Source organism: Jaculus jaculus, chromosome 5 (genome assembly GCF_020740685.1).
Source record: "Jaculus jaculus isolate mJacJac1 chromosome 5, mJacJac1.mat.Y.cur, whole genome shotgun sequence".
Lineage (NCBI taxonomy): Eukaryota > Metazoa > Chordata > Mammalia > Rodentia > Dipodidae > Jaculus > Jaculus jaculus.
Window position 1 is genome coordinate 70,915,832 of NC_059106.1, and position 24,919 is coordinate 70,940,750.

At 45.9% G+C, this 24,919-nt stretch overlaps 1 protein-coding gene across 1 annotated transcript in view; it reads right to left on the reverse strand.

Annotated features, from left to right (window-relative positions):
- Nucleotides 1-15,287: 15,287 nt before the first annotated feature.
- The window catches only part of C5H1orf94 (chromosome 5 C1orf94 homolog), a 47,552-nt gene continuing 37,920 nt past the window's right edge, over nucleotides 15,288-24,919 (reverse strand). The window contains exons 6-7 of the mRNA XM_004665244.2: nucleotides 21,529-21,725; nucleotides 15,288-15,562 (exon numbers count right to left, since the gene is read on the reverse strand). Coding sequence (XP_004665301.2) covers nucleotides 15,487-15,562; nucleotides 21,529-21,725 — 273 coding nt within the window. The 3' untranslated portion in view covers nucleotides 15,288-15,486. The remainder of the gene's footprint in view (nucleotides 15,563-21,528; nucleotides 21,726-24,919) is intronic.

Below are 24,919 nucleotides of genomic sequence, written 5' to 3' on the forward strand. Positions count from 1 at the left end.
ATGGGAGTTTCTGAAGACATCTAGTGACCCACCTGCCTCCCTGTGGGCCTGACATGAAAAATGCTATCCACACCCTCTTCCCAGCACATCCTCTTCCCACACGCCTACTCGACTCCTCTCGCCCACCTCTCCTCGCTCTTAGTTCCTCTGATGGTCACTGCGTCCTCCCACCTTCCCAGAATGGCCCTTCCTTGGAACCCACTGGAAGCGAGAGCTCTCCTGTTGACATCTATCCATTCCTGTCTTTCCTCAGGCCTGTTTTCCTGGCATGTTCAGCCTTTCCCACCTCCAGAATGCTTTTCCTCATCTGTCCGTTTCTGTTCCCCTCTATGGTAATCACCGTGGTTTGCACCAATTCTCTCCCTTCTGCACAACTACCACTGCCTCCCAATTGCCATTCTGCCTCTCCTCTGGCCCTACCCTCCCAATCTACTTTCCACCCACCATCCCAGTGATCTTTTCAGAAAGTACATTGGAACAATCATGCCCTGGCTCCTTGATGAGTCCTACCGGCCTACACCATCTGGGCCAACTTAAGTCTCACACCTCGTCCCACACCGCCCGCTTCCTTCACCCTTGGTCTGGAGATGAAGCCCTTCTGTCCTTTACAGGGTTTCTTGTGGAGAGGCAGAGCTCTGAGACTTACAGGTGCAGGCATGGGCCAAGCAGGTTCATCTCAAGGCTGAGCCCCACGTGCTGCAGGACATTGGCTTATATACACTCCAGCCTCTTTGTCTCCCCTGCAGGCCTGTTACTTATATTCTGACTAGTGATCCTATCCTAGGTGGCTGTATGCACATTCCAAGGCCGAGGTTATGACCTGCCCATAGGCATGGAAGCTGTTTTCACTTTGTTATTGGATAGCCCTTACCACATCCTCATCCCACACTCCCAGTCGACCAATCTCGCCCACCTCTCCTCGCTCTTAGTTCGAATATTTCTCTTTCAATGCTGCCTTGTATGGCCCTCACAAACATAGACACTCATCCTAAGACCTCCAGAAATAACTGTGTGTGTGTGTGTGTGTGTGTGTGTGTGTGTGTGTGTGTTGCTTAATGTCATTCTTCCAAAAGAGACAAAAAGCTCCTTGGGAGGAGGGAAAATGCCTTTCTTATTCACTGACATATCCCCAACTATTATCCCAAAACTGGCTCTCATTGATGTTTATTTAAAAGCATAAATACTTTCCACAGAGCAATAATGTCCTTAATGTCTAAATTGGCTAAAAGGAAAATGTGCTTCCTTAGAAGAAGAGAAAACGTAGGCTAAACTTGAAGTGTATTTGGTAAAAAGAAAAGGCTTGGTAGAGGATTTAAGGTTTAATTATGTGGCTTAAACATGTTTAAGGATGATTGGTGCTTTATGCCTAGTTGGTGGAAATAAAAAATATTTTAAGTTGGAAAATTTAAGAAAACACAAGGGTGCATCAGGACGGTGGAAGAAACTGCCAAGATAACTCGAGGACAGTGAGGGCTCAGCTGCTCAATGTCACAGGAGCGAGGTGAGCAACAGACATGACTTGTTGTGTGGCATTTTTCCTCTAGGCATAATGTGATGCCATCCTGGAGCAGAGAAGGCTTTGGCCCTGTAGCCATGGCAACTTTGGAGCAGAATAATACAGTGATGGCCACATCTATAGCCAAGGTAATAGAGCTAGTGAAACTCCTAATAGATGGCGAGGAGAGGGTCACCTGAGCCTCACCCGAGATTTGACTACTCTGTCCTCCTGCCCTCCTGCTCTCCACCCAGCTGCAAGTGATCTTGGGAGAAGCTAGGAAGTAGAAGGCTAGCTAGAGGAGAGACTCGGCAATGTGGCTGTCATGAGCTCACCACCAGGATGCGTTGGGACTCTGGTGACATGGCTGCCTTTCAGTTGTCCACGTCCCCTCAGTGCGTTCTGTAAATAAGCCCAGTAAATTCATTGATTTGCCAAAACTGGATTTTGGTGCAAATCGTGCTTTGATCTTTCACCTGAGTCCTATCTTGGGTGAAAACACATGGGATTGCTTCTCCTTACTGTACCAGAAATGGAAAACTCATCTGCAAAGAGGTTGGAACAACCTGTATTCACACTGTCTCAGAGCGGGACTCGCTGGAAAGCAGAGGGGCTTGAGAAGAGGTGAATATGCCGCATCTAGGGAGATGGCCCCCAGAAGTATCTATAGAAAGAAGAAATGGGGCAAGGGAGATAGCTCAGGGAGCAAAATGCTTGCCTTGCCAGCCTGAGGACCTGTATTGGAGTTCCCAGGACCCACACAAAGTACTGAGGGTGGCTGACCTCACATGTCATTCCAAGGCCAGGAAGGATCCCAGGGGCTCACCGGCCAGCCGGCCGAGTGGGACTGTGAAAGACCCTGTCTCTCAGAAGTGGAGAGCGCTCCTGAGCACAGATCAAACGATGTGGGTTTTTCGGCTGAGAGGCGGGGCTCTGAGACTCACAGGAAACCTCGATATTAGCACAAGCCAGCTTGGGCCCAGTGGATTTATTTGTGTACGCTGAGCCCCAGTGTAACAGGGTTTTGCCTTTTCTTAAAAAATTTTATTTATTTGTTTATTAGAGACAGAGAAAGAGAGAGACAGACAGAGATAGAGAGAATAGCACACCAGAGCCTCCAGCCACTGCAAACAAACTCCAGACACATGCGCCACCTTGGACATCTGGTTTACGTGGGTCCTGGGGAATCGAACTTAGGTCCTTTGGCTTTGCAGGCAAGTGCCTTAGCCACTAAGCTATTCCTCCAGCCCAGGTTTTGCCTTTTATGCCTTCAGTCAGTACATTTTCTCACCCTCTGCCTCCCCAATATGGCAACTACCGAGTTGCCTGAGCCACCAGGTTGCTAGATGCACATATGGGGCACATTCTAAACTACGTGGTGGCTATGTATAAACAGACCTGTAGTTGCCATATTCCAAACTCTACGGTTGCTAAGTGTACACAGACCTGTAATTGCTCTTCCTTCGTTCTTGGAGGGCTCTTACCACAACCTGAGGTAGTTCACTGACCCCCACATGCACATGCACACATGTGTGCACAGGTACTCACACACATACAAACACACATATATACACTGTACACCACACTCATGCAAAAAAAAAAAAAACACAAAGAAAAAAGAAACAGAGCCTATGCACTTGACAGTGACTTGAGCAAGTTATGTTTCTGCATGTTTCCTATAAGCACAAGGTGGCCCTTGCTGATCACTTAAGGGTCACCACAGCTGCTTGAAGAAGAACCTCCACAGGGAGCAAGGTAAGGAAATGTCAGTGGTCTCCAGGTTTTAAAAGTCAAGTGTCTTCTTCCTATTATATTGTTAAGGCCAAGAGGGCTTCAAACTATATGGGTACACAGGGCAAGCTCTCATGGGATTAACATATGCACTTGACATGTGTGTCTCCAGAATTTCAAGGTAAGATAACTCCTTGATATGGGATCTGTTAAAGACATCAACTACAGTGCTGGAGGGATGGCTTAGTGGTTAAGGCGTTTGCCTACAAAGCCAAAGGACCCAGATTTCATTCCCCAGGACATGTTCCCCATGTTAGCCAGATGTATAAGGGAACACACACATCGGAGTTCATTTGGAGTGCTTTCTTTCTCTCTCTCTCTCTCTCTCTCTCTCTCTCTCTCTCTCTCTCTCTCTCCTTTCTCTGTCAAACAAATAAATAAATAAATAGAAAAAACTATCTTTAAAAAAAGACATCAACTACAGATTAAGTACAACTAAGTCTGCAACTGGGTAAACCAATGATGCTTACAGTAACTTGGAAAAGTAAATTGTTAATTTTTCTAAAATTTTCTGAAGTGGTTATCAAGCATAGACATTATTTATTTTTTAATATTTTTATTTATTCATTTGTAAGCAGAGAGAGATGAGAGAGAGAGAGACAATAGGTGCACCAGGGCCTCCAGCAACTGCAAACAGGCTCCAGGTGCATGTACCACTTTGTGCATCTGGCTTTACTTGGGTACTAGAGACTCAAACTCGGGTCACTAGGCTCTGCAGGCAAGCACCTTAATGGCTGAGCCATGTCTCCATCTCTTCTTTATTTTTTAAAACATTTTTTAATTATACACAATGTATTTTGATCATAGTATCCTCCCATTACTTTCTTTTGTTCCCACTCCCCACTCCCTTCCACTGAAGCCCTTCTTCTTTCCAACTAGCCCCTCTTCTATTTCAATGCCTTTTTCTGTTTTCACCACCCATGATGACACTGATTATCAACAGACAGGCCCAATGCTGTGCAGGTAATGACAGCCACTTTGACGTCATGAACGACACAGCTACACTGAGTTCAGATGTCAGCATTCCAAAGCACACTCCCCATCCTGTGGCTCTTATATTCTTTTTGCCCCCTCTTCCACAGTGTTCCCTGAGTCTTGGAGGATGCAACAGAGGTGTCTCCTTCAGTGTTGAGCATTAGCATGTTTTTTCAGTACTTGGGTGAGTTCTCAGTCTTCCCAGTGGTTAACATCAGCAAAAGGAAGATTCTCTGACCAAAAGTGAGAGCAGTACTAATCTATGGGCATAAACATAAACACTTCAAGGGAAATTTGATGGGCACATATATCCATTTATCCAAACAACAGGAATAGCTTTTCCCCTAAGGACCTCTGACCTTCCACGCCATGGAAGCCATTGACTAAGTTTTCAGGAGCACACATGCCTTCCTCCCCATTAGGCAGGCCTCAAATGCAATTAGAGAGCATTTGGTAACCCCCATGCCAATAATTATTAAATGTGAAAATCTCAGGGTTGGGGAGATGGCTCAGTAGTTACAGGTGCTTGTTCTGCAAACCTGCTGATCCACAAAGTAGCACATGCATCTGTAAGCCTAACATACCCATGGTAATAGAAGGCAGAGCAAGGAGAATCTCAGATCTTGAGGGGCCAGCTAACTTGTCTTTCCCAGTGGCCAAAACAAAAGAGACCCTGTCTCAAGAAAAGGTAGATGGGGGATGGAGAGATGGCTTAGTGGATAAGCACTTGCCTGTGAAGCCCAAGGACCTCAGTTCTAGGCTTGATTCCCCACATGCACAAGGGGGCGCATGCATCTGGAGTTCACTTGCAGTGGCTGGAAGCCCTGGTGTGCCTATTCTCTCTCTCTCTTTCTCTGTCTGTTGCTCTCAAATAAATAAATAAACAAAAAACATTTTTTAAGTAGATAGAGAGGACCAATACCCTGAGGCTATCCTCTGGCTTCCATGTGCATGTCATGGCACACGCATGCACATATATACACACACAACTTTAAACTCTCTGAATTTGCAGTTAAATAAGTTTTATTGAAAACACCACATGTATACTCTTTTTTCGTTTGTTTATTTATTATGAATGAAAGAGAGAGAGAAAGAGGAAGAGACAGAGAAAGAGAGAATGGGCAGGCCAGGGCCTCTAGTCACTGCAAATGAACTTTAGGTGTGTGTACCACCTTGTTAATCTGGCTTTGTGCCTATACTGGGGAATCAAACCTGGGTCCTTAAGCTTTGTGGGCAAGCTCCTTAACCACTGAGCCATCACTCCAGCCCTCACATTCATGATAGCATTTACATCAGCTGCATGTACATGGGAGAAATACTTCATCAGAGCACACTACTACACATCTCTGTCCAACTTGGTGCCCAGTGACATCATGCTGGAGGCTTGAAATCAGTCACGGCAGGACTGTTTATACCATGGAAATCAGAAAGTGCTGCAGATCAGAGCTTGATTTATTGTTTTGTTGATTGTCTAGACTTAAGAAACTGATGGAGAAAATGCTATTGATGCAGATTAAATTTAAAAGACTGTTGTGTCTGTAAATGTCACCTGGCGACGAGCACAAAAATTGAGGGAATTTTCTGCCAGTATCTGGAAAGTGATGTCTGGTGCAGCAAGGCAATTGCTGACATCACTGATAAACAAATAGAATTCAATGATCTTTTACTATTTGACCTTTTTGTTTCTTTTTAAAATATTTTACTTTTATTTATTTATTTGAGAGAGAGAGAATGAGGATACCAGGACCTCCAGCCACTGGAAATGAACTCCAGACACATGCACAACCTTGTGCATCTAGCTTATGTGGATCCTGGGGAATCAAACCTGGGTCCTTTGGCTGTATAGACAAGCATCTTAAGCACTAAGCCATGTCTCCAGCCCATTGACTTTCTTCTTACTTGTTCATGTAAAGCAAAGATCAGCTGGCATTGTGGAGATGGCTCAGTAGTTAAAGCCACTTACATGCAAAGCTTATCTGCATGAGATCGCTTCCCCAGTACCCATGTAAAGCCAGATGCACAAGGTGTCACATACATCTGTAGTTCATTTTCAATGGTAAGAAGGCTTAGCATGACCATTCTCTCTTTCTCTCCCTCCCTCTCTCTCTCCTCACAAATTAATAGATAACAATATCCTAAAGAGAAAATATCAGTCAATAATCAAGTCAGAACTACTGCCTACCACATTTAGACTCCACTAACCTCACTGTGCAGACCATCCTTCTTTTGAGACCTCAGTGTAGACATCCCAGTTAAATAACAGCAGTTATTATTCACGTAAGCTACACTTCACAGCTAGTATTGTCGACTGTTCATAACAACCACATGTAGCAGCTATTCCTGCTCTGTGCGCCTAGAGTTCTCTGTCTCACACTCTTGCCCCAGATAATCTCATTGTCCACTTGATGGGATTTAGAATCACCAAAGAAACAAACCTCGGGGCTGTGGGGATGAACTGGAAGAATAAACTGCAGTAATAAACAGTAAGAATGAGATATGGAGAAGGACTATGGGAAAGAACTGTGGAATTATTTCTTATGACCTTACAAATAACTTTTTTTCTCTTTTTAAGAAATTTATTTATTTACTTGAGAGAGAAAGAAGCAGATAGAGAGAGAGAAAGAATAGACATACCAGGGTCCATGTCCACTGCAAGTGAACTCCAGATGCATGTGCCACCCTGTGCATCTGGCTTACCTGGGTCCTTAGGTTTCTCAGGCAAGAATCTTAACCACTAAGCAATCTCTCCAGCCCAAAAATAACTTTTCTGAGATGTTTACTGTGAGATGATAAATTTCTTACTTGTCAACTTGTCCTAAAATTAATGTCACATCTGTGTAATCCACCTGCTTAAAGTAATGTGACCAGGGTTCCTCTGCTTAGGTTTACCTTTGCCCTGAACAGCACAGAGGAGCCATATTGACAGGCAGGGTTCAGAGATGCTGACTGATCTTAAGATATGTTCTGTGCTCCTTTCCTCAGAGGCCTGGTTGGACTTCAACTCAGAACATACATACATCATACATACATTACATACATACATACACACACATACGAAGTGCTGGTCATAGTGCTGAAGGCAACAAGGTCAGTAGCTACAGGCCCACAGATCTGTTAGAGATGGCAGATGGGTTTAATATGATTGATCTTAAGAGCATAGTGTTCGTGTGTCCAGCAGCTCGTACTCCTAACTCTCTTCCTTTGACAAATGTTTACGGATTATCTAAGGTCACAAGTTCCTTTGCTCATACGATGTACTTCTTGTTCTGGAATTGCTGTTTTTTCACTGTTCAATAACGGTGCCAGTGAGCACCCATCTGCAGAAGGGAGGAAGCCACAGCTGCAGTGACATCAGAGCAGCGGAGAGAGCAGGTGCAACAGGCTTGCTGACAATGGCTTAAGCTCAACCTCTCTCCAGTTTCCTTTCTCCTCTGGCAGCTCCTGAGGGCAGCTAGCCCACTCCTGGGCTGGGGGTAGCGGCAGTTAGTCTCACACTGCTCCGACTCTGCTCTTACAGATGGTTTGCCTACTTCTGGATAGGAAAGTTACAGAGGTTAGGCTTCCAAATTTAGGGCTGTGTCCCCCAAATAGGGTACTGGGCATGTCCTGTAAGGACAACTCCAGAGACAGTTGTCTGAAGTAAGAAGATCCACCCTGAATGTTGGTGGCGCCATTCCATGGGTGGTATCCTAGACTGAATGAAACGGAGGTAACATGAATACCAGCTTTCATTTCTCTCTGCTTCATGACTGGCAACACGATGTAACCAGCCACCTCTTGCTCCTGCCACCGGGTCTTCCTCATTCTAGTGGGCATGGCTCAATCATGAGCCAAAATGAAGTCTTCCTTCCCTAGGCCACTCTTGTCAGGTTCTTTGTCACAGCAATGAGAAAAGCAACTCATACATAGACCTATTTAAAAATATCTCACAGGAGAATATCACCTAATGAACTCAGAAGAGATGGTGTGGGACCTTTTTTATATCAGCATTTGGCAATCATTGTATTAATAACTGATTCAGGAGAGAATCATCAATGGATGCTACAATTAGTTAGTGAAAGTTTGATGAGTAATAGGACAATCATGTAGGTTCAAGACGTCCCCACCCAAAGCAGTCATTATTTATAGTTGAGGGACAAATAGTGCCTTGAGGCTGGAGGAAGCTGGCAAGCATCACCTCAGCTCAGTGATCAGTACTAATGTCTCAGGTAATAGACAAAAGCCACCTCACATATCTCCTCATGCCATATGCTGAGAGGGACATATCACTTCTGCAGTTTTCCTGTCACGTCTGATATGCCCAAATTGTGGGGTCACTACAAAGGTGCTAATATGTATATTTAAAAGAATTCAAAGCTAAAGTTTTTTAAAATGTTTTATTTACTTAAGAAACAGAAAAAGAGGGAGAAAGAGAGAGAGGGTGAGAGAGAGAGAGTGGCTACATCAGGGCCTCTAGTCACTGCAAACAAATTCCAGATGCATGTGCCACCTTGTGCATTTGGCTTTATGTGGGTACTAGGGAATTGAACCCAAGGCCTTAGGCTTTACAGGCAAGCGCCTTAACTGCTAAGCAATCTCTCCAGCCCTCAAGGTTAAAGATTTTATTGATGCAACTGTTATTTTTTAACAAGATCTATAGAGTACATAGTAATATCAATATTAGTATTCTGATTTGTGATTTGAAATCATTATATTATGGTATATTAATTATACAAACAATACATGTTATGGGATTAAAATTCAGAATAAAGAACTCATAACATTAAACATCAAAAGAACAAATAACTTAATCAGTAAATGGGCAAAAAAAAAGCTGAACAGATGCTTTTCAAATGAAGAAATATGAAAGCCCAATAAATACATGAAAAAATGGTCAATATTTTTGGCTTCAATAAAACTCAAATTAAAACTACACTGAGATATCACCTCACCCCAGTCAGAATGGTTATAATTTTTTTATAAAAAAAAAAGGGTTGGCAAAGATGAGGGGCAAAAGGATTACATACACACTGCTGGAGGGAATGCAGATGAATGTAGCCACTGTGGAGGTCTGTGTGAAGGTTCCTCAATAAACTAAAATTCAAATGCTCACAGAAGCTGTTACAGCACTCCAGGGTGTATACTTGAAGCAAACACAGCCAGCAAACTACAGGGATTCCAAGCACACCCTCACTTTCCATAGCAGTGGTCATACTAGCCAAGTTATGGAATCAGCTAGGTACCTATCCATGGATGAACAGATAAAGAAAAGATGGCATGTGTATATCATGGGATGTTTATCAGCAAATCAATTAGAATGAAATCATGTCACTTTCAGGAAAATGGGTGGCACTAGAGACAATATTATGTAAAATAAACCAGAATCAGAAAGATGAGTATCATGTTTTCTTTCATATGTGAAATCTAAAGTTTTTTTGATTTTTATGTTTATGTTGTAATTGCAAATATGAAGCAATTCTTGTTGTAAGAAATGCATACTAATGGGTTTCAAGGTAAAGAGGTAAAGGGTACTGCATGAAACACTTCACCTTAGAGGAGAGACTTAGGGGAAATTGTAGATGGCAGAATCAGGCATTGAATATAGATGATTCTTGATGCACTAAGAACTATGTGGAACTGGTCCTGCTTTTAAAGCCCCATAGATTGCTTTGTGCACCTGGCTCAACATGGGTCCTGGGGAATCCAACCTGGGCCATCAGGTTTTGCAAGCAAGTGTTTCTAATTCTTGAGCCATCCCTCCAGCCCCTTTTCTTTTTAAGTGAGATAGCATTATTGAGAAATCTCTCATTAGAAATAATTCATATGAACCCAGCATAGTAGCACACTCCCATAATGGTCAGCACTTGGAAGTCTGAGGCAGGAGGATCACAAGTTTAAGGTCATAGTGGTCAATGGGCTACCTAGTGAGATGATGTCACAATTAAAAAATTAATAATTAACTAAACAAATAATAGTTGAATTTATATTCACCTATGAATTTGATCAGCTCTTTGGGCCTAATGAAGTCATTGAGCTCATAAAGCTTAGAAGCAGACCCTGGATGGTGAACATTTCACTGTCACCTTGGCCTCCATGAGGCTCGATCTGGATGGCCAGTTGGTCCTCTAGACCAGAGCTCCACCTCAATGTCTCCAGCCTTGTGGTTGTTGAAAATAGTGCTCATAACACTAAACCACATGAGAGGATGAGTGACCTGCCCACCCACCTGTTCTAATTACTTCTAAAGCTTTCAAGGACAACCACTTCTCCACCTTCTTTCACACCAGACAAAGAGTTAGCTGTGAGGTTTCAGCTTAGAGTAATCACATCCTGAATCAATAGCTTCTTGTTTGAGTTAAAAAAAAAAATCTACCTAACATGTTCATTTTAATTTAAAAAATGCTATTTTAAATGGTAGGGAGCCTTTTAATTCTCTATTCTGGGTTATAAAAAATAATAGATAGGCAGAAATGTGTTATTAAAGCTATTTTTCTCGGCATTCTGGTAATTTAATAAACTGCTGAAGCTAAGCCTTAAGACTTTATGATGCAGCAAGAGGAAGTCTTGTCCATTGATTAATAGTTTCTGATGACCCCTCACTCAGCCCCCTCCACTCCCCTGCCTCCTGGGCTGATTCCTGAAGGGCAGAAGGCCATTTGTGAAGTAGGAATTCAGTCTGGGAAAGCACTGCATGAAGATGTCTTCTGAAGGGAGTGCGCATTCTCCAAGAACACATGCTCTTCTCTAAAATTTGGACTACTAGGGCATGAGATTCAGGTGACTCTCGGAAGATACTCGGGTTTGGCAATCTCAGAGCATCTTGCCAACCCCACAAGGTTTTCCTGTCAATAGCATTGTGGGGCCCTTATGGTGGTTTGAATGAAATATCCCTTAGAGGGTCATGTTTTTTGAATACTTGGTTCCCAAATGTTGGCAAATTTTGGGAGGTGGAGCCTTGCTGGAAAAGGTGTGGCTTCAGACAACCGCTGCTTTTCCTAATGCAGAGGTGTACTGCTGATTCCCTCCGGGCCTCAGCTGCTGCCTCCAGGTCTTAAGACAGTGACTTAACACTGGAAAGGAGAGCTGGGAAAGTAGATGATATGGTGGAATGCTTGCCCTGGATTTCACCTCAAGCACTGCATAAAACCAGGTCTGGTGACACACCCCTCTCATCCCAGCACTGGGAAAGTGGAGGCAGAAGGCTCAGGGGTTTAAGCTCACCCTCAGCTACACAGACAATTCAAGGTCAACTTTGCTACATGTGATCCTATCTTTATATGTATATGTATATTAGGAAAATGCCTAATTGTCTTAATAACCATTAAGCAGATGATGCCAGTTCTGACAGAGTTCATTGGCTCAGGACTGGGTTACCAAAAACAGGAAAGCAAGAGAAAACACAGGTGAGAACGTTTGGTGACAGTCACTCATACAATGACCCTAAGTAAGTTGATCACTCTGAAGTTCATTTTCTGCATATGCAATAAATATGTACCTCACGGGGTTATCTTTTTGTATAATTTACCTTTAAAATTTTTTATTCATTTATGAGAGAGAATGGATGTATCAGAGCCCCTCGCTACTGCAAATGAACCCCAGATACATGTGCTGCTTTGTGAATATGACTTTACATGGGTACTGGGGAATCAAACCTGGGCCAGCAGGCTTTGCATGCAAGCACCTTTAACCACTGAGCCATCTCCACAGACCCATTTTTAACATGGGGAACGTTAACATAGGAGCATATTGCAAACTGGTCTCATTCCCATTGGGTCCCCTCACCCCCATTCCACTGAGGGGCATCCCCATTGAGTTACCAATCAATACTCACTGTGGGGTCATAAATGCACCAGTGCTGTTGGGAAGACAATACCTCACAATATGTCTTCCTGTCCTGTGACTTTTACAGTCTTTCTAGACTTTCTTCCACAATGTTCACTGAGCCTTGGAGAGCATGTTAGAAGCCTCCTTTAGTGCTGAACTCTCAGCGGCCTCTTATTTTCTGCTTTGATGGGCTTTGAGTCTCCTCAGTATCTACCGCCATCTCCCTCACAGGATTATTGTTTTCCTTGACATCAGTTGATATAAGTTGACAAAGGTATGCATATAACATTGTGTTTGACCCATTGTGAGGGTGTGAGAATAAGTAGTTAATATTTCATGAAGAGTTTCTGGGACGTACAGAAACATGCTCTCTGTGACTTTGCTGCTTGAACTACATATGGATTATCATGAATTTGAAAGCTTGCAAATCGTCTTGCCTTGGGGGAAAAAAAAACTGGACAGGGACGGAAGGAGAACACATGATGTGAAAACAGATCACATGAGACTCTGATACAGGTACCAGGTGCTCTGGCTTAGATGTGATGTGTTCCCCTGAAAAGGCTTGTGTTTTGAAAGGTTGTCTGGCAATCAGATTCTCTAAAGCCTTTATAACCTTGTTTTCCTTAAGAAATTCCTGAGGAAACTCAGCTGAGGGAGGGCCTGGCACCAACACCCAACACCTTGCAACTCTTTATGCTCCCGGCTCTGCTCACCTCTCAGGGAACCCAGGAAGAGCTGAGGAATTGCGGGAAGAAACTTTTTCCTAACTCAGGATCATGAAGTGTGGGTGGGATTGCAAACTCCAAGCTCCTCAAAGTGTTCCCACAATCCCTACCCCATACCTCACTCCTTAGGCCCTGAACACTTGAGATACAGCCTTGGTTAAAACAGACACTGTCTGCCCTCGAACTGTTAAGCATAGTTGTTAAATCATAGTTAATATGGGAAGGGATGAGGGACATACTGGAACAATGAGTGTGTGGATTCGGGACCCCGCAACCTCACTTCAGAGGGTAGAACAAGTAGTAACTACTGTTTTTAAACATTCCTAGTGATTTTTTTTTTTTTTTAAGCTTTTCATCACTGTGGCCAAAAATACCTGACATAGACCAAGCTGTGGTGGTGCACGCCTTTAATCCCAGCACTTGGTAGGCAGAGGTAGGAGGGGCTCTGTGAGTTCAAGGACAGCCTAAGATTACAGAGGGAATTCCAGGTCAGCCTGGGCTAGAGTGAGACCCTACCTCGAAAAATCAAAAATAAAAATAAAAAAATACACTTCCAAGGACTCACCCTCAGTGACCTACTTCCTTCAGCCGGACCCTACTTTCTGAAGTTTCTAGACCCTTCCAAAATAATGCTGCTATCAAGGCTTTAGAAAACCCAGTTCTCAGACAGCCTGGGACACGGCCTTATACAATGAACTGTAGAAGTAAGCTTAGCACAATTCAACAAGCACTTTTGTTTTGTTTTGTGACAGGATCTCACGTAGTCCAGGCTGGCCTCAAACTCACTCTACAGCTAAGATGGGTCTTAAGACTCCTGGTACTCCTGCCTCCTGAATGCTGGGATTACAGGCATATGCCCACATGCCTGACTTCACTCTGTGCCAACCACCAAACCACAGCATATTCCACAAGCAATTTCTCTCTTAAAAACTTACGCTTGTTTTCATAAAAGTTTTAAATGGTTTAAGTGACAAATTTCACTTCATGAAAGACCAGACAGGAGACAGCATGACTAGAAAGACTTGAGAGTGATACACCTCCAAGGACTCACCCTCAGTGACCTACTAATGCGAAAGCGCTCAGCAATGAGGCAGCGATCTTTATCCGCCAACAACCCCCCCACACACACAAACATCACCCTGCTTCTCACGAGCAGCCCCTTCAACACCCTTGGCTCTTTATTCTGGTGTTTCCAGCCTCTAGATGACCATGTGAGCTGCGCTGTCTCTGGAGTCACTCACTTTAGAACCTCCCTCCTGACCACCTATTATGATCAGTGAGAGCTTCAGTCCTATTCACAGCCCTGTTCCCACGATAGTTATATTGTTGTTTGGGTTTAAATCCATATTTGAGATTTTTATGATGATGATCATGTAGCCTTGTGCACTGGTGAGTTAATAACATTGTTTCATTTTTTATTTGAATTTATAGCTAAATATTCCCACACCCACCAAGTGCTATAAAATATGTCAATAAGAGAGTCAACTCTGAATAATCTACAATTTTCCTTTGCTCCCATCAGCACACCCACTTCTATAGGCCACTAACTTCCTACTTCAATCTGAATTTCCTACCCCTGCACCCTGAGAACATCCCAGGCTTCCCTCTTGCCTTCAACTGGTTTCCTGAACACCATATCTATTTCTTGGCTGTCCCACTTGTATAAGTGGGCCACACTACCATTGCTTCCTGGCAAAGGTGTAAAGGGGTCAATGTTGGAGAAATTTACATATCTGAGAACATCTTCATTCTGCCTTCCTCAGTTAGAGTTTGGGTTTGGAATTCCAGGTTGCTTTCCAGGCCACAATTTTTCTCATATTTAATGTCCAAAAGAAAGTTTCTGTAAACCTTCCACCTGAGATAGAACATAGACACATTCCTTTTATGATGTCCATTCTTGAGACACATCACTACAGTGAATCACAGGAGAAATGTGATAAAAAGTGCTCAAGCCTATGACCCCTGAGGTCCCATGTGTAAGTGGCAGCATCCCAAAACCTCCAGCTCATGGTGTCTTGTCGTACCACAGAGAAACACTGAGCCCTACTTGGAGAATGGGAGGTAAGGATTGCATGGATCAGAGCTGGAGTGATTGTTCAATGGTTAAGGTGCTTGCTTATAAAGCCCAGTGACCCGGGTTTGATTCCCCAGTACCCACATTAAGGCAGATGCACAAAGTGGCACGTACATCTGGATTTCATTTGCAGTGGCTGGAGGTCCTAGCATCCCCATTCTCTCTGTCTCTCTTCTATTTCTCTCTGCTTGCAAAATATATAAATAAATAAATAATAGTTTTTAAGAAAAGATTCCGTGGATCATAATGAAAATCAACAGACACCCGTCATTTCAAGCAGTTCTTAGTTTTATCATAAAATATAAACGTTTTAAAATTAAGTGTCTTACTTCTATTTTACCAACAACAACAAAAACAAAAATCACTCATGTGAGCTAAATACAGGCGCATGTGTGGTTGGGCACACGCGGACAGGAGGGTGTGTCTGCACCGTGTGCCGTGTGAAGGGCTGTGCGTGTGAGTGTTGGTCATCGTTGAATCCGGGCTTGCTGGTTTCTGTCGGTGACCTGGTCGGAACCTTGGCTTTCCAAACTTCATACCAAGCTGTTGCAGAATCCAGAACTCCAGAACCCCTAGCCCTGATCCACGGGCGAAGTAGGGGAGGAAGAGAATGAGAAGGAGGTCTAAAAGTGAATGCCATTACCACTGGAGGACAAGTAGGGGCTGCTCATCATGGGCCCACTGGATGTGGAGCTGAACCTAGAAGAGAGGAAAGACGGATGCTATGATGAAGCCCCTGATGTGGCTGGAGAGACCAGGGAAAAACAGAGTTTTGCTTTCGTGGCTTTAAAGCAGTGATAGACTTAGAGGCCAAAAGCTTTAGCACCGTATAAAGATTTTGGCCCTGAGGAAGTAAAACAGAAAAATTATACACTTCAATGACAGTGAAGGGCTTCTTCTGCCACTAACTTGACCCGGGAGTATCTGAGAGCTTGTGAGGACTCTCTCTACAAGTCCTGTGCTCTTTCCACGCACGCACCACAGAGCATGAAATTCTCTGGATCTAAGCATCTCACCTCTATGCCTGTGAGATCGCCCCGCCTGCCTGGGAGGACCAGGTGGGCTAGGAACGTGCATGACATCCCAGAGCCCAACAGCCAGTTCTGGCATTTGGTCTCAAGAGTCTGGCTAATCTCAGGTCAACTTCTCCGGTCATTAGTGGCTAAATCGGGCCCTGTATTCTTTTCTTTTTTTACTTTTACTTTTTTTCCCCATGTATATGTGTGTATGGTGTGTGTGAATGTGTGTACATATTTGTGTAGGCACTGTGGGTGTATGCATGTGTGTGAACATACACGTGGTGGCTGAAGTCAATGACAGATGCCTTTCTCAGTTGCTATCTGCCTTTCTGGCTTTGATAAAGGGTCTCTCACTGACCCTGGAACCCACCAATTAGGCTAAGCTAATTCAGGAAGTCCTAGGATCCTTCTAACTGTGCCTGCCGGCTCTAGGATGACAGGAACACAATGTCAATCCTAATGTTTTTACAATAGTAGTATGGTTTCAAACTCAGGTCCTCATGATGGAATGATTTACTCAGACTTCTGGAATCTGATTGCAACTTCTTTACCCAGCTGTTCAGATTCTTTGAATTGAAGTAGAGTTCAGTACAAATAGCTGCAGGGCAAATGGCTAGATTTAGTCTAATCCAGGGATTCTCAACCACTTTTCCGCTGGGCAGATGTATATTACAGAAAAGTCACGTTCCAAGCACCCTCCCATGAAACCATGAAACAACACGGGGGTGGGCCTGGGAGGGAGAAGCAATGGAAACAAACCATTGCGTTAATTTGTAATGCCTCCGCTGTCAACAGCGCCTCACTCACTAGCTACAGGCCACGTAGGCTTTGTGTCATACTTCATTTCTTTCCCACTAACTTCCAGGAGAGCAGAGTCCCCGTACTTCTCACCACCCAATATTCAGCACCCGGCCTGGGACCCGACATGTGGTACACAGTAGGCACTGAACTCCAGTGGAAACCTTTCTTTCTTTTTTTTTTCTCTCTTTCAAAAATCATATTTAGGGCTGGAGAGATGGCTAAGCAGTTAAGCCACTTGCTGGAAAAGCCAAAGGACCCAGGTTTGATTCCCCAATACTTACATAAAGCCAGAAGTACAAGGTGGCACATGCAGTGGCAAGAGGCCCTGGCACATCCATTCTCTATCTCTCTCAAATAAATAAAATATTTGAAAATTCACATTGAATTATAGCTGATGGAAAGGGCCAGAAGCTGGGCCTGGTGATATATGCCTGTTATCCCAGAACTTGGGAGGTAGATCCAGGAAAAATGAGTATAAGCTGAGCCTGGGCTACACAGCAAGCCTCCATTTCATAAAACTAAGAGCTAAGGGTGATTCTGTGGTGAGGAAGAGTAAGCTATGTGAATTAAAACTACCAAGACCTGCTTCCTGGAGGAGGAAGGGGAAGAGGAGGAGGAGGAGGAGGTACGGTGGCTCACTGAATGTGGTGAGCATGTCTCGTGATCTGCCTGGACCCACTGATCTAATGCTGTCTCCAGTGTAATTACTGCTTGTGCCCTGGTAAGCTCGCTAGTTTATGATTGCTTGGAAGAGGAGCGTATGATCATCTGCTCTGTGAAGGTACGCAAGCTGACTCGCAGAGCAGAAGGACGGAAGCTCCCCTCCTTCCCTGAGAACACAGAGCCCCGTGCTCCTTCCTCTCCTACCTCACCCCCCTCATCTCTCGCTTCTTCCCTTTCTGCTGACTCTGCCGCCCCCAGATCAAACCTTCTCCTTAGGTGCATGCACCCATCTCCCACGAGCTGGCCCAGCCTCACCAAGCCTAGTCCCCTCCACGCCCCCTGAGCCGCCCTGCCAAGGCCGCGCTGCTCCTGCCCCTGCGTGTCCTCTCACGGGGCTGTGACTTTCTTTTCAGCACTCTGATCGCTGCATCTCTTTGGCTCTCTCTCTCTCACGCTCTCTCCTCCAGCAGGAAACACTTCCTGCCCTTGGCTTCCACTTCTCTTCTTGTCCTTCCCATTGTCCCTCCCACCTCACCAGAGGCTGCTTCCTAGACAACGTGCCGGTCCCTCTACACCTTCCGGTTGCCCGAGGGTTTGGTCCTTCGGCCCCTTCTTTCCTTTATAGAAGCTGACTCTGATGAGCTCATCCTGCCTCTTGCTTTCAGCATCTGTATTCTAACAGCCCTCAAACTGTTGCCAGCCACAACCCCAGCGTTCACAAACAGTTCCACTCATCTATCTAAGCAAGCATCTCCAAGTTCAAGGTCCAAGACCAAGCTCTTGATAAACAACAGATCCTTGCTCGCGTTGTCCTGGCCTCAGCATTTTACTCTTCCCACTCATCTAGTTGCACGAGTCAGAAACCAGGGCTCATGTTTGATTTCTCTTTTCCTTGTGCCACATCCAACCACCATCGATCGGGTCAAGAAGACGAACATCCCAGAGCATTTCACATGCCTTCTCTCCCACAGACGCCGCCCTTATCTATGCCACCACTTCCTCTTTCTTAGCCTTAAAGGCTCCTGATCTACTCCCCTGCCTCAGCTCTCATACTAGAAGTCCGTTCTTCGTCACTGGCCACTGTGATCTGCTCTCTACAGGAGATGAGATCAGACTCCCACAATTCAAAAGTCCAGCTGCTCCTGGAAGAAAACTCTTAGCATGCCTATCAGGCTCCTCCCACCTGGCCCTGGTTGCATCTTTAACTGCAATTCTACCACTCATTCCTCTCTTGTGGGGCTCCAGCCACATGTTCCCCCCTCGGAGCCTCTGCACTCCCATCCTTTGTGTCCCGAGTGCTTATCCTCATAGATGCGCACAGTCCACTCTCATCTCACTTAGATCTGGGCTTCAGAAGAGTCCCGCCAGGTGTGGTGCCAAATACCTGTAGTCCTAGCACTCAGTCAGCTGAGGCAGGATGATGTCTGTGAGTCTGAGGTCAGCCTGGGCTACATGGTGCGTTCTTCTCTCTAACACAAGCGCACACACACACACACACACACACACACACACACGCGTGCGCGCTAGGAGTAATGGGTCATACCTGTAATTTCAGCACTTGGGAGGTTGTGCAAAGAGAATTTGAAATTCAAGGCCAGCCTGAACTACATGAGAACCTGTCTCAAAAGACATAGATAAGCTGGCGTGGTGGCGCACACCTTTAATCCCAGCACTCGGAGGCAGAGGTAGGAGGATCACCGTGTGTTCGAGGGCACCCTGAGATGACATAGTTAATTCCAGGTCAGCCTGGGCTAGAGTGAGACCCCACCTCGAAAAAAAAGAAAAGACACAGATATCAAAAACGAAGCCCCTTAGGGTCTCTGCTCTATTCTCACCAGCAGCTCTGGTGCATGTGGGCCTCTTATTTGTGTCTCTCTAGACTGTGAGCCCTTCGGGAGAAGGAAACACTGTCCTGTTCTCCCTAGATCACCTGTGCCCCAAACAATGAGAAGCTCAGATACATTTTTCTGCTTTTTTTTTTTTGAGACAGGGTTTCACCATGTAGTCCAAGCTGACCTTGAGCTCAAGATCCTACTAACACTCTTTCTGAGTGCTGGGGTTACAGGCATGTGCTACAAAATCCTAGATGCCAATCCCTTTTATTTGACTGAATAAATCATCTCCTTGGAGGATGCAGGCCAGGGCTCTGACCATCTTCCCAACTCTCTCCACATACTGCCTTTCATCCCTGCCTTCTCTCCCTGCAGGGTCTCTGCCTTCCACAGCCCTCCTCCTCCTCAGGGGCTCCTATCTGGGTCTCCTGCCAGCTCCTTCCTCCCCATCCCCATCACTTTGCAGACAGCAGAGACCAGGCCTCCATCCTTCCAAACCCCCAGCACCTGCCTGAGGAGACACGAAACTCACCTCGGCGTCTCAGGGGCCGCCTACCTGACCAGACCTCAAGGCTGTGCCTCCCCTGTTCCCTACCCTGGGCTCCTCAGTTCATGCTGCTGTTCACAAACTTCAGCCGATCTCCAGACCTTGCAGTCAAGAAACCTTTTACTAATCCAATCCCAATCTCCCTTTCCAATCCCATTTTCTACTTTGTTTCAAGAATAAATCTAATACTCCAGCCACATGCCTTTCTCCCCAGGCCTCAAGACTTCCCTGCTACTTCCAGGTGGCAAAGCACTTGCCTAGTAGGCGCAAGGTCCTAAGTTCAATTCCCAGTACCACAAAAACGAGAACTCAAGGCACGCATATACGACTGCCTCACACCTTCCCACCACGAGGCCTATTCCTCCTGCCTCTGATGCCTCCTCCAGGGCTCGCTGGGGCCGCTCCAGCCTGCAGCAGCCCCAGCCACCTGCATGCTCTTCACTTTGCTAGAGCGCTGGCATAGTCATCACGCTCCGTCTCGTCCGCCCTCAGAGCCCTGAAGGGAGGAAGCATGTCCCATACATCTATGGGTTTCCTGGAGAGCTAAGTTCACATTAATTCCAGGAATTAACAAGGCACTTTCGTGCGTGTGTGTGTGTGTGTGTGTGTGTGTGTTCTATGCCATGCTCCACATCAAGAAAGCAGTGGCAAAGAAGGGAGGTTGGAGTAGGAGGCAGGAAGGGGAAGAAATAAAAGGAGTTGTGGATATCATGTTCAAATAACACTATCGACCACCTTCTTGTCTATTCTCTATGCACCCTAGGAAATTAAATGATCTGAGAGTTCTGACAGTTAAGGAATCTGTTTATCTTTCTTTCTCAGAGTTTTTCCCAAACAGATCTAACTACTAAAACCTGCTTCTGGTATTTGTCACTTTTAGCAAGATATTTGGGGTCATGCGGCAGACACTGTAGCCAAGGGTCTGTGAGGGGTTGGGAGGAGGAACAGGCGTCAACAACAGCTTAGGAGTTTGATCCTAATCCTAGAAACCCAGGTGTGCAAAGTAGGGCACACATGCCCCACGGGGTGTCTGGGAGCCTGGAATCAGCAGGAATGATGTGGCAATGCAGGTTTCTTGGATCCTCAATATTAGCTGATGATTTGGCTGGCTAGAATGAGTGGCTGGCTACTTATTGTGTGAAACAAACAAACAAACAAAAAAATTGTTACTCAACAGCATGTCCAACCTTAGTGGAATTTTCAGCTTAAATGCTGACTTTGTGTTGGCAACTGTCTGCTGAGCGCTCACGCCATCTAGGAAGCTGCCAAACTCCTCCCCTGTCTGAGGGGCTTCGGCGGATAAACAGTGAAAGTCCTTCATCAGAGTGTGTGAGGCAGTGACAGGGTTGTGGAGCACGTGTGCAGGAACTTGTGTGTGTGTGGCAAGGACTTGGGACACAGCTTGTGAGGTTGGAAGCCAAATGCAGATTGCTCGGTCATGTCACATACAAACTCTCAGCCCGCAAGGGCAGTGACACTGTGTTCACCTGCCTCACCCTTGCAACAGGGTAGCCAGATGCTTCTGCCTGGGAGGCTGTAGTTCCACCAGTAGCCTGCAGGAGGCATCCCTCAATGACCTACAAAAGGGGAGGGGCCTCCTAGATGCCAGGTCCTGCTCATCTCTACACCTGCTCCATCCACTCCAAGCTCCTCACAGCCACTAGCCACAGGCACAAGGCCGTCCATCCCCACAGCCAAGGGCACATGAAAGGGCTCCATGACGCCCACCCCAGGTGCCTCCCCTGTCTGTCAGCTGCCTCTATACAAATCAGCCTTTCCCTGTGGTGTGGGCTGAGGACTCACCCATATCCCTGGGGGAAAAGGTACTGAGGCCCATCTCCTGCCATTGGGGGAGGGTCTCGGGGGACAGTGGGCAGCTTCTGAGGTGTCCTCTGAGGATAGGGATAGCTGGGATGGACGAAGGGGATGTAGCTCATCAGGGGGGTGTAGGAAGAGCGGAAAATCTGCTGTCCCATCTGCTGTGGGTTGTACGGTGTCACCTGCAGGTCGGAGAGGAGAGAAGGACAAGGTTACTATCCCTCAGCTGCCACCCTCCAGCCTCTGTTATCTCTTGTTCTCTTATTGACCTTACCTGTGTGACCCTCAAGGCCCTTATCTGTAAAAATGGACCAACACTGTCTACATTATGCTGGGACTGAGTCAGCTAATGGTTAGGCACATGATAGGCAGCAATCAAATAGCATTTCCATTCTCTTTCCTATCTCTTTACCTTTCTGTCAATAACCATCCCTTAAGCTCCTTGTTCAATTTTAATGATTCTATTAAAATAAATTTTTTTTAAAAACCCAGCTGCTGTGATCGACGTGACTCCAGCTTTCACCCCAGGCTCTTAACAGACGGCAAGCCCTAGGCAGCCCTACCCAGTGCAAACTCCTACGACTGGGGCAGGGTCCCCAACTGTGCTGTCCCATGCTGTCACCACCAGCCACACAAGACTAGTCAGCACTTGAAATCTGGCTAGTGTGGATGAGAAGCTGACGTTCGAATTTTACTTCATTCTAATTCCTTTAAATTTAAATAGCCACATGTCAGTTTAAATAGTGGTTACCATATTGGACAACATAGGAGAGCACACAAAAATAAGGGCAGTGGGTTCAGCTCAGACTTGAGGGAAAGATGAAAAATCATTGGGGTTTCTGAGACTGACAGAGCAAACTTCCACTGAGAACTGGGGCTCCCTCTCTCTTGCCCTCAGTAAGACAGGAACCTCAGCAATCTAATTCACTGTTATTGCCGCAGCTCCAAGACAGTGCCTGGCATGCCACAGTAAGAGAGTGAATGCAAAAGAGGGAATACGAGTGCGGTAGTTTGAACAGTTGGTCCCCAATATAGTCAGGGTTTGTTATCTGGATCTGCAGCCACATGGCTGGAGGAGGTGTCACTTGGGGGGAATCTTAGGGTCCAGCTCTGAGGTGTTGGAATTTCAGTCTAAAGCTATGTAAAGTGCCTGGGCTCAGCCTGAAGCTTCTGCAGTGTGCTTGCCTGTGCTGGTAACGGGGTTGGTTTCTCTCTCTGCTTGGACCTGTGAAAGGGGGCCAGCGTCTTCTGCCGTTATGGATCTTCCCCACTATCTTCAGTAAACCCCTCCGCCATAACTGTGCTTGGTCTGGAAGTTCAGCTCAGAGACCCGCACCTGTCTTCCACGAGGAGGAAGGTGGCAGGGAAGAGGACAGCTCCCGCTCAGGGAACGGGAAGCACATTGCATTGGGAGCCCTGTATCCCACCGCTGGCCGCTTGCCTGACATGGAACCTGTTCTCACAAGGACCTCACACCCATCCTCCTGTGTGCAGAGTGGGGAACTGTAAAAACTGAGGAAACTTCGGGATTTCCAATCTAACAGTAAGAGCGTGGCATCGCAGTGCCCAGGTCTAATTAGAGCCTGCATTCTGTCACAAAACCTCTAAACCTTATGAGACAGGACCCTGTCATGGTTAATCTTGATGGTCAAGATTTAGAATCATGAAGAGACACACCTCTAAGCAGGTCTGTGAAGGTAGTTCCTGAGTTGTTTAAGTGAGAAGGAAAGACTCACTCTGAATGTGGGGAGCACTATCCGTCGGGCTGGGGACCCAGGCTGGATACAAGGAGAAATCCTCCTGAGCACCAGCATTCATCTCTTTCTGGATCCTGACTGCACAGGCAATGTGACCAGTTGCCTCATACCCCTTCTGTGCTTTTCCTTCCACGATGCACTACACCCTTAAACTGTAAGCCAGAATAAACTCTTCCTGTTTTAAGTAGCTTTTGTCGGGTATTTTGTCACAATGGTGAGAAGTATGTTTGTTTGTTTGTTTGTTTGTTTCATATAGGCTCCTATTAGCCTCATACTGGAGACAAGGACACTGAGGTTCACAAAGTGAAGCGGCTGACTTGGTAAGGAAGTGTCTCCAGCTCTGAGCTGCAGTCAAATCCTGGGCTAGCCCGAGAGCAGAGTCTGCTCCAGCCTTGCTCAGCTTGGCCATTTCTGGAAGCTGAGCCCCTCCCCCATTTCTTGACATGGCTCCTGAAATCAGGTACAGTGCTCTAAGAGGTATACATGGGCACCAAGAACCCACAAGGACAGCATGTCAGGAGCTCACAGAGAGGATGGAGGAGGGCACTTCCCAGGACAGACCCTAAGAGGGTCATGGTAGAAAACACTCCTGGTGTCCATGCTAGGAGGAAGCACAGGGCCCTGGCTGAGACTGGAGTGGAAGGGGAGGGTTCCAGATCTCACAGAAGCTCTGTTCCGGGACATGCCCATGGCCCCACATGGGTGACCAAAGTCATCACACAGAGCTTGGTATTCCACTCTGGAACCATCTCCAGAGATGCTCCTCTCTGACAGAAGCATGAAACAGTATGCCAGGATGCTAAATATGACAGAAATGTTGATAAAAATAAGCATTATTGGAAAGAATAAAGAAACCAGTAAACAGTGGTGGCCTCTAAGTTTGCTTTTTTTTTCAAATTTGACTGCTTCTGTATCTTTTTTTTCAAATATATGTCTATTCATAGTTGCCTTAAAAGACTCTCTGAGCCAGGCAGGAGGTGCCACCATTTGTGGATGGAGGTAATATGGCTGGGATTCCTTGAGACTGACTGACTCTCTCGTTCTTGCCTCAGTCAGGATGCATGGAGCTCCTACTGCTGATAAAGCAATCCTGGAGGAGTGGGTGAAGTGGTCTGTACCTGGGGGACCTTTTCTACCCTCCAGAACACTCTAGCATATTTCAGGTCTGAGGTGTGCTTTGGAGGGCAAGGGTAGAGAGAGAAGAGGCAGAAGAAACTGGAGTTGGGAATGTGAGATGGTCCACTGACCTGTGTGCAAGGTATTAGAGTAGCTGGGGATGTGGCAAGCTGGCCTTCAGTGCTCTATGTCCCCATTCTCAGTGACTTTCCTCACCACCTGCAATCTCTTCCCCAAGACACAATACCACTGAGCCCACTTCTGTGTCTATAGGGTGTGTGTGTGTGGTGTATGTACATAGGCTCAGACAGCCAGGAATAAATTACTGTATCTGAATTTCTATCTGCTTGTGTGAGTGTGTGTGTGTTACTGTGCCTGTCACCCTATCCTGACACTATACGTTTGTGTATCTGTGCCCAGGAGGTGTCAGCATGGTGACTGGGAACACCAGTCTGCCAAGGTCAGAGCCCATTTCTGCCACTGTGTTACTTACCAGCAGGTAT